Raw genomic sequence first — 10,688 nt, 5'->3', positions numbered from 1 at the left:
GTTCAAAGATATCAAATCTACCGATTGATCGAGTATATCCGACATAAGTTTACTACGGAAAGTTCAAAGGGAAACTTACTTATCCAGATGCGATTAATTCTTGCTTGTAAATCACACAGTTTTTCCATGCATACTTCCGTGATATAGCCATTCCCCATTCATGTGGGGGATTGTTGAGGTTTTTTGTTTTTAACATGAAATAGTCTTAAAATGAGGGTGAATGGGAAATGGAGGAAAAATAAAATTTTTGAGTAAAATTTTAAGTTTCCCCTCTTGACAATGAGACATTGTCCCATATTGGAAGAGGAAAAGATTTTTGGTGGGTATATATATAATTGCTCTTCTTGTAGCTCTTAAAGAGTTAAGAAGAAAGCAAGCCTCGCGCCGTCGTCGTCGTCGCTCGCTCGGCTCGGCTACGGCTACGGCTACGGCTTCGGCTTCCGGATTCGGATTCGGATTCGGTCAAATGATCGATTGATTGATTAATTTTTTGGACCAAATTTATTTGTTAATAGTAAATATTGATTCTAATCTTCACTGGCCTGCTTGTCGTCATGGAAATTGAGAACTTGTAAATTTTTGTTTGAGTGTTTCCGGAGGATTCTAAAACAGTGGTATATCCCTCTTTATTTGGAGTATTAAAGAGGTGCAATTAAATTAAACCTTAATAGTTTGGATGAACTTAAACGTGAAAGTTTTGCTTTGTAACGGCTGGTTTGCCGAAAATTCTGAAACGGTGCCTTTCATTTTTAATAGCTTAACTGTTTAGATTTAATAATTGAGTATCCTATTAAAATGAGAGGGGAAAACTTTAAAAAAATGAGAAATTAGATAAATGTAATTCCCGTCAACGAGAACTGCTATATCACCTGGCCAATGTCCCTCAATATATATATATATATATATATATATATATATATATATATATATATATATATATATATACTAGTTAATTTGTCCGCGCATTAAAAAAATAATGAATTTGCGGTTTGATCTTGTTATACATTTAATCGAGATATAAGAAATAAAATTTTTATGTATATACATACAAATATAAATATTTTCTCCAATTAACTCCAAGTCTCCATATAACCATTAACCTAAATTAATTTCGTTTAAATACTAAAAGTAGGAAATGATTATTACTCCTATTTGATAGTTATCATGCACTTTTCACTAATTCCCAAACCCGATATGTGAAGTTATAGTAAGATTATGGGTTGATAGACATTAAATAATTAGGCTTAAAATAGTTGTGATTAAAATTTAGACATTATCCAGAATAAAATAGGGTCAAATACTCAAATTGATGTTATTCTTCTTTCAACGTTTCAAAAGAACTTACTGAATATGAGATTAATCACATAATAGCTGTCTTTATAACGTATCAAAAACAATTATCAAAATTTACGAACTCAGAGTATGTGCAGTAATGGGGAGTGGGAAGACAAAAAGAGCAACATTTAGAGTATCCAATACCGTTGCCTACCTAAGGACAAATGAAGCTGATAAACAAAAAACTGGGCAAAAGAACCAAAACTAATTTCGTTAAAATATTTAATATACAATAATAACTATCATCTAATTTACACCTTGTCTAAAAAGGTAAAAGAAAAAAAATTAGAGAAGCTTATGCTAAAAAGGCGTATAGCGGTACGTAATACATTCCTCCTCGCACATATTATATTGCTTTCAAGTTCCATGACCTCCTCCCTCCCAACTGTTCAAGAAAATACTATTAACTCTCAATAAACTTTCTTTTTCTTTTCTTTTGTAAATCATTGTCATTTCTTATTACAAGTAAGCTTCATGTAAACTCAAACCATATAATAATTCAACATAGAGAAGAAAAACTCGTAACATTGAATTTAAAAAATACTACGTACCAAATAGATGTCGGGTTAAGCTTGCTATCTCATTTTGAAGCTTGGAAACCTTCTCAATTACAATAGCGTCTTCCAAATTTATTTAGAAACTGGCCACACACACCCTAATAGTGGAATACTGAAAGGTACCAGAAAGAGTAACAATATGGCATCAATTTAAACATTTCATCAATTTAATTTGGGATATAAAAAGGTATATAAGTTCCAAAGATTGACTTTTGGGCTTCTAAATTAATAAGGTAAAATAAAAAATAAAAAAAAACATATGAAAAATACTATACAAAGAGATATTTTTAGAAAAAGGAAGAAGATTGAGCGAGGATTTCATGTATTGGGGTTGTACTTTGTAGCACAAGCATCAGAAGACATTTTCTTCACCATCGGTCTCTTACCTAGTTTGCTTGCACTGCAAAATTTTTTGATACAGTTGGTTGTGTCATCTTCGTCCATCATTTCTTTGCGGTGTACTATGCAAGTGCAAAACGAAATGTCTGGATTTTAAGAAACGCAAAAGAAATGGAAAGATAGGAGGAATGGAGGATGAACCGTTTTTGTCAAATAAGGTCCCGTCTTTCAATATATTTTGCTCGAATGTCTCCTTTAATTCAGTAACGTCCAAGGATAAAAGAAATTTAGTAACGTAAGGCGACTTGTGAGTTATTTGGATGAAGCACCTTTTAAGAAGTGACTTTTGATGTTTTAAAATAGCACATAAATGGCAAATATTTGGAGAAATGTCAAAAATTTGAGAAAAAAGATAAATATGATTCTTGAACAAAGAGATATACCATATCACTCCCCTCCTTTATATCTTTATATATATATATATATATATATATATATATATATATATATATATATATATATATATAGATATAGATTTTTGTTCGGAATAAATCAAAACATTGGGTAAGTCTAAATTACAACGAACTCAAAAGTTCACATGCTTGAATAATCAAACGTTTCTCAACGAAATTAACAGTTTATAAACAAATACTACTAAGGAGACATTGTAATGAACTCATCAATCCCGCATGGTCTAATTTGAATATCCATGGATTTATTGGACGATAATGACACGTCACAGCACTGACGACGTGGCGCCCTAACCTGAAACGTGTTAGATTTTTTTTTAAGAAATCAAAAACTTCCTCAAATTTAGAAAAACAAAAATACTAGTCAAACTAATTTATACCCATTTCTTAGTTTATTAGTCTCTTGTTGCACGCGTTGCGCATATACTTAATCTCCATGAATATAAAACTTTAAAAAATCACATACTATTATATTAAACGTTATATTTGAATTATATCTAAATTAAAAATTAAAATATAAGTTCTAGAAAATAATAATTGTTGATCCTATTTTAACTAACTCAATAAAGCTAAGAAAGAAATAATATCCCAGGGAGACTCTTCATCATCTCAGTAGATATATTCAACTTGAAAGTGCTGACACGGATAAAAAAAATTTAATAATCTTTAGGTACATCTCCAATTTTTATAAACGTTTATTTTTTGGGAGGTTTGATTTCTTGAACAACAAATCTTTTTATTTTTTAGTTTTGATAAACAATTTTTGGCTTTGTCCAAAATCAATCCCTTTCCATTGCGTTTTCACCGCTCTGCCTTCTCCCTTATATCTACTATCTTATTACCAATAATTTACCAAATATATTGACCGTTTATTATCAAAGCGATACTTTTATCTAAATACTCAACTACTGTACGTGTTTATAAATGAGTTCAACACTTACGCATTTTAACCAATTTTAGTCACTTAAGCCAAATGGACTCTAATTGACAGAAATTAACTACATTATTCACTATCAAAGTGATTCAAAAGGGTGGAGAACATAGTAGTAAAAAGAAATAAAAGAAGATGCAATTTACGTAGATTAGTACCTGTCTAGTATCAGCATCCAACTTGCGAGAGAAGACTCTTATCTCTTCCAAATTCTTGATTTTATTGCCATCTTTTGCACAAGTTTTCCCAACTCTATACCTCGTATAATTGGTCCAAACATTATTTCCATAAGAATCAACACTTTTTAAGAAGGCAACCATTTTCTTGCATGGATCATTAGACTCAACCCTTGTCCTAAACATAAAATGTGGTCGTTTCTTGTCTTTATCCCATGGTTCAAATGTCCTTAGCACTGTAATAAGATCAGGAAGTTTAATGTTGCCCTCGTAAACTTGTATAGCATAACCCCAAGCTATTGAAACAGATAGTGAATTTTTTCGATCGTAGCATATAGTTTGTTGTGATATTCTTGTAGGATCAGCATTAGCAGCTTTGAATAAATGTTTCAGAGCTTGAATTTTTGTCATGTTGGGGAAAATTGAGTGCATTCTTTCTACATGATGAAGAGATAGTAATGGTGATAATGGATGCGATGAAAGCAATCCAAATAGATTTCCCCATAAATCATCCTGCTCAGAGAAAACAAAACGAATGATTATATTAGTTATAAGAGTTAATACCCTAAAACCTCCCTTAAACTATCACATTTTTGTTAGTTTCCTGCTTAAACTATTCGGTGTCTCCAAAATCCCCCTGATCTATATTGTCCTTCATATTAAAACCCCTTCGTTGCTGACATGGCATAACGTGTTTAAACACTCACTTGGGAGCACGTGACAGCTGAAAAAAACTATCAAAATGATTCACATAACAGAAAATAATGGCTAATTAGCCTAACCTCTTTCAATTTATTTTTTTAATAAATATTCTTCTTATTTCAATTATATCTACCTTTCTTCCTTAGTTTTTCACCATTCTTCCTTATTTTTGTACCTTCTTCTTCATTTTTAACCTTTGTTCTTCAGGTCTCCATATGGGTTTCCTCTAAAACAAATTCTCCCTCTCTTGTTTTCCCTGAAATGAGTTATTCTCTTTCTTGTTTTAATGTTTTTTCATGTCTTACACATATTGTTGAAAGGATACCAATTTAAATCTTCTTATTAAACTCAACACCTTGTAGAGAATAAAGTTGAATCTCTTGAACCTTCTTTATGTAATCTGGAATTAGAGAATGTAATTGTTGGCCAATTGATTTTTAATTTATGAAATTTTACCTTGTGTAATCTTTTATATGTAATATAAGATGATTTTTAAGATATGCAACACCATATTTCTTTATTTATATTTTATGTGCTATAAAGTTAATATAAATAAGAACTTATTCAACTGAAATTTAGCATAAAGCACAATCTGAATTAATCCTAAAATTAACACATTACATTAAATATTATTTTGGCCAAAACTCCTAAAATTAATCAATCATCTGAGAGTAATACATCATGAGTAAACTATATAATTTTTTTTGTACAAACGACAAGTTAATATAGTTAGACAGACGCACCTTTAAAAGTCCAACTTGGGGTTTTAATATAAAAAGAAATATTGTTCAGGAGGGTTTTGGGGACACCAAATAATTTAAGTAGGTAAGTGACAAAAAAATGATAGTTTATATTTGGTGGGTTTTAGGCTGAGTTAAATAGCCACATGTAGTGTTACATGGCATGTTTTTAGATAATTAGGAGTGTGTACTAGACGTACCTCTAAGAATGCAAAGAGGGTTTTTAATACGAAGGACAATATAGTTTCGGGGGAGGGTGGGGGTGAGGGGGAGGAGGCTTTGGAGACACCGGATAATTTGAGTAGGAAACTCATAAAAAACATAATAGTTTAGGGGGATTTTAGGGTATTATATTAATTAGGGGATGATAAAAGCAAACTAGATGTAGATTTTCGTCTCACTGCCGTAAATGCGTATAATTAGCTAATATCGAAATCTACAACAACAACAACAACAACCCAACGTAATCCCACAAGTGGGTTTAAGGAGGGTAGTGTGTACGCAGCCTCACTCTTACCTTCCGAAGGTAGAGAGACTGTTTTCGATAGACCCCAGCCCAAGCAAAGCACAGTCATAGCAATTTAAAAAAGAAATACAGTAGTAAAAAACCATGAAAGAGAAGCAGTGCCAACAGCTAGATAATAAGATAACATAAGCAAAGAAACAACACGTAACAATAATAGAAATCTAAGGGTAAGAAAATGCGAGAATTATACTTAAGCTACTAGTATGGTAAAAAAAAACGCTCGTCTACCTACTAGACATCTACCTTAATTTTGGCCCTCCACACCTTCATATCAAGAATCATGTCATCGCTAAGCTGGACATCTAGCCTTTTCTTTTGATTAGTGAAGGAAACAATTCTTAAAGTCGTGCGGGTCCATACACGTATTTTTCCAATTTCATTTCCTCCCCTAGATCAAATCATTATTAATTAAAGGAGAGGTGGTTTAAGTCACATCTTGAAGTCTGTCCATATTAATATCGACTTTGTCTATACATTTAATGCATTTAACTATTTGTCCTCTTTCAAGCGTATAGCTGAGAAGCAGATGAATATTGACGAAGAAACAATAATAACAACTCAATCCCAAATTAGTTGGGATTAGTTATATGAATCATTCACACCTATATTCCGCTCTATTACCGAGATATTGTTAATGAAACAAGATGTACCGAATTTCAATATCACTGTCTCTTTAACTTTTAAACACTTCGAAATAACAGGATTATCTAAATAGAGGCGGAATCAAGAATTGAAATTTATGAATTTTATATCTTAATCATTTGAGTTACTGAGTTCTAATTTAATAATTTGCACATATTAAATGAATTTGAAACAAAATATAGTTAGAACCAAAATTATTGGGTTCTACCAACCCCTTCCTATGTCCGCTCCTGTATATGGAGAAATTGGGGGGGGGGGGGGGGGGAGGGGTGGTTATAATCAAATTCCAAAGTTGATAACTAATACAGTAACTACAAGAGAGTAACATTATTAAAATTTTACTTACTTGGTGAAAACCAGGTTCATGTGTTAAACTTACGCCAAGTTCTGCCAAGCAAGAGAAAATTCTAGCATCACTACCATAGAGATTTGGGTACCTCATCAAACAAGAATCCAAAACCCCAGCTAAAGCTTTAGCCAAAGGTCGACTTATCGCATATCCGCCACCACCAAATGCCATATCAAATGAAAAATAAGCATTTTGAGCATAGCTCTCTGAATTAGACCCTATATAATACCATTCATTATGATCATATTTTTCTAGCGTCTTCACCAAATTATCCACGAAAAATACTGTATCGTCATCTCCAAAAATGTACCATCGCACGTTAGGATCGTCACGTGCGACCACTTGTTTTATCATGCACGTTATGCCAATGGCATAACGAGCCCCTTTACGATGGGTATACGGGAAACGAGAAGTGTTTTCGTAAATTAAAATTTGTGGAAGATCGATGTTTTTTGGAGAATTATCCGATGGAGTGTGGTCTAAAAATACATAAGCTTTCGTTGAGTTAGGCTTGTACCATAGAGGGAGGAGTTCTTTGCGTTTGGAAAAGGTTTTAGAGGAAGAAGCAATTGAGAAAACAAGGTGGTTAACGGTGGTCGGAGAGTTTTTGTTGGTGGCGGCTGTGATTGTGGAGGAGAATGAGGTTAATTTTTGGAAAATGGAGGTAGAACGATGGTAATTGAGAGAAAGAAAAAAGAATGAGAAAAAGGTGAGTATTAAGCAAATGTCTTTGAAGCAAAATGGGGTTTTGGAAAACATTTTTATTTGATTAGAGAGGTTTAGTGAATCGAAATGACTTTGTTCAAGTTAAAATGTATTTTTGACAGATTTTTGATGTGTGAAAATGTATTTCAATATATTGGAGACCTGGTGAATCATAGACTGGATTTTGTGAGAAGAAATGAAAGCATTTGAAAATTAATACTAATATTTACTCTATTAGTATACTTTACTAACAAAAACAGACTTACAACAAGCTTTGTTTGATTAGTCAACATGTAAAGAGATGTTATTCTTGTTTTATATGGACACCTTTTAAATGCAATCCATGGCTACATGCCACAACAGTAAATGTTATTAACCTCATATATAATATAAGAACACTTCTAAAGATCCAAATATCTACACTGGCCTAACTTTCAAAATTCAATGTAATGTTCTGTATCTAGCTCAGTTTACTTCGCATTTTATGCTGTAAAGTTACTAAGCACACACGTAAAGTTACTATTTTGTTTAATACATAAAAATTAATCGATCAATCTTACGCGAACAAACGGAAATGTTTATATTTCAGTTCAAAATAAAAAAAAGTCAAATAAAATTGGCCGTAAGTTATAAGTATATGTATTGTTCTCATTGCAATTTAAATGTGAAGAAAAAAAACAAGTCAACAATTTGTGGATTAAAATGGAATTGAGTTGTGGCATAGTAAGACACTTTCTTTATTTTATTTGTTTTTCTGCAAAAGATATAATAACACAACCCAAAGACCAAAGTCACATAGTTCCTAAATTTTTATATAAAGAAATTGCATAGGATAAAATTAATTTATATTAAATGCTCGAATGATTACATGACACGTGGAGCCGGAGGTAGACGGAAGATGAAGCGAGTGGGAACCAAGATCGAGGATAACTGTTTCGGTTGGTATCGGGTAGATTCCAAAGGGAACGCAGTCAACTGAGGCAAATGAATGTTTGTCATCGGATGACATTTAATCAAGAATATTCCTCAGTATTAAATACGCAACGTTGTAGAGAATTTTGGCATTCATGCCCTACTGTTACATATTCATCTATTGTCATTTAAGAGGGGCTTGATCCTAGGATCTTGTTCCCAAGGTATAACTAATAAATATGAGCTTCAACAACTATTGTAGAGAGGACATCTCTGACAAAACTTATGCTATACATTATTCTCAAGCTAAATAATACTTTATTTTCTGTCTAATATTGTTCTTATCGCTGTCTTCGGAAGCCTTGCTCCTGGAACAAGCTGTCTGCTATTTATCTCTATTTCAATGCTAAGTCTTGTATTTTCATTTAATTTATTTATCATTTTGGGATCAAATCAGTTCCCTTGTCTGTAAACCACATAACAAATTCAACTATACCATTTTATGGGTAAACAGTTTGGCGCCCACCGTGGGGCCTAGACAGCTGCTTAATTGAGTTGATCCTTTCATCTATTACTAACTTGTTTGATTCTTGGTTTCATAGCAAAAATTGTGGAAAATGGCAGCTAACGATGTCAACATCACACACAATATTGAGGCACAAGAAAATCTGCCTTAACATGAGGATTCGATCAGTTACACCCGCAACGAGGGGATGTAGCAACTTCGGTTCATGGCGGGCGAAATCTCCGATATGTGCGGGAGACAACTCCTGATGACGTTGAGGACGAGTACGTTGCGGAAACAGTAATGATCTTGAGAGAGCAGCAAAAGGCCAACATGGGTCATCTCTCAAGGCAAGACCAGGCCTTGACGGAACTAAAGCAGGCATTTTCAGGCGCTTCCAACAATGCGAATGGAAGAGGCCCTATTCCTCCCGGCGCTCCCGTAAATCAAACAACTCAAAGAGTCGATAACAACACCCCGAGGGGTGAGGTTGGATTCGATGGAGCTGGTAATGACAATAACAATGATTCCTTCAAAATTGAACTCATGAGGTTTATGAGGGAAATGAATGAGCGGATGGATCAGAACGCGAAAGAGTTCCACGCTCGAATGGACCAAAATCCCGGCGCACCACCAGTGTTGAAGGATCCAGACACGAAGAAGTACACCCAATTGTTGTTCAAACCGAGCGCAACACCATAATTGATTCCGAAAAGGTTCAAAATACTGGACATACCGAAGTATGATGGGACTTCAGAACCCTCAGGAGCACATCACAACTTATACAATGACGGTAAAAGGAAACGACTTGGCCCAACATGAGATTGAGTCGGTCCTGCTGAAGAAATTCGGGGAAACCCTCACGAAAGGGCCTTAACATGGTATTCACTCTTACCCGAACACTCAATAAATTCCTTTGAGATGCTTGCAAATATTTTCATCAAGGCACATGCCCGGGCCAGGAAGGTCCAGGCCCGGAAGGCGGACATATTCAGAATTTTGCAAGTAGAGTCTGAATTGCTGCGCTAATTCATGATGGGATTCCAGAAATAAGGGATGTTGTTACCAGCCGTGCCAGATGAATGGGCAACTGAGGTATTTACTAAGGGGTTGAAACCGAGGAGCTCTGACGCCTCCCAAAAGTTGAAGGAAAGCCTGCTCGACTTCCACACAACTACATGGGCAGATGTCCATAACCGTTATGAATCAAAGATAAGGATAACAAATGCTCGGGTTCCCGACATCGACCAAGGGTTGGGATAGAGAAAAGAACAGGGATAAATCGAAAGATAATTTTGACGTAGATTGGCATCTTCTAAGGGCCGATTGATCCCATACGAGAGGGCCAAAGGACAAAACAACAAAGCATTCTGGTCAGTGGATAGGTTCACTGTCACGACCTGAAATCTCACCTGTCGTGATGGCGCCTATCTCAATACTAGGAAAGCCGACAATCTCAATAAACCACCAAATCTTTTAAGTTTGAAAACATAATATCTAAATTCAGCGAAAGAAAACTCACAAATACATATATAAACACTCCCAAAATTCGGTGTCACTGAGTACATGAGCATCTAAATGAATACAAGGTCTGACTGATAAAATCATTGTCTGAAAATATAAAACAGTACAATAACTAAAAAGGAAGGGAGTCAAAGTCTGCGGACGCCAAGCAGCTACCTTGATAATCTCCACAGAATAAATTCCGAAATCTAGCAACCGCCGTATCTGGGAGCACCTGGATCTGCACACGAGGTGCAGAATGTAGTATGAGTACAACCAACTCAATAAGTAACAAA

At 34.4% G+C, this 10,688-nt stretch overlaps 1 protein-coding gene and 1 long non-coding RNA gene across 2 annotated transcripts; both read right to left on the bottom strand.

Annotated features, from left to right (window-relative positions):
* Window positions 1-1,513: 1,513 nt before the first annotated feature.
* LOC138895106 (uncharacterized) lies at window positions 1,514-2,593 on the bottom strand. Its single transcript, XR_011409305.1, has 3 exons — window positions 2,279-2,593; window positions 1,887-2,004; window positions 1,514-1,720 (listed from the first exon to the last, which is right to left on the bottom strand). It is a non-coding gene; the product is annotated as an uncharacterized lncRNA (long non-coding RNA).
* Window positions 2,594-2,777: 184 nt separating this feature from the next.
* On the bottom strand, window positions 2,778-7,616 carry LOC104120315 (uncharacterized). The gene is made up of 3 exons (XM_018779080.3): window positions 6,765-7,616; window positions 3,791-4,321; window positions 2,778-2,996 (listed from the first exon to the last, which is right to left on the bottom strand). Exons 1-3 carry the CDS (start codon window positions 7,524-7,526, stop codon window positions 2,886-2,888), a joined length of 1,404 nt encoding a protein of 467 aa, XP_018634596.2. The 5' UTR covers window positions 7,527-7,616; the 3' UTR covers window positions 2,778-2,885.
* Window positions 7,617-10,688: the final 3,072 nt, after the last annotated feature.

Source organism: Nicotiana tomentosiformis, chromosome 7 (genome assembly GCF_000390325.3).
Source record: "Nicotiana tomentosiformis chromosome 7, ASM39032v3, whole genome shotgun sequence".
NCBI lineage: Eukaryota > Viridiplantae > Streptophyta > Magnoliopsida > Solanales > Solanaceae > Nicotiana > Nicotiana tomentosiformis.
This window is presented reverse-complemented; position numbering and strand designations above follow the sequence as displayed.

Coding starts and splice junctions, on each gene's coding strand:
- LOC104120315 (XM_018779080.3), bottom strand. CDS start 7,526: ATGTTTTCCAAAACCCCATTTTGCTTCAAAGACATTTGCTTAATACTC. Junction 4,322..6,764: donor ATGAACCTGGTTTTCACCAA/GTAAGTAAAATT, acceptor TTCTCTGAGCAG/GATGATTTATGGGGAAATCT. Junction 2,997..3,790: donor TGGATGCTGATACTAGACAG/GTACTAATCTAC, acceptor AACACGTTTCAG/GTTAGGGCGCCACGTCGTCA.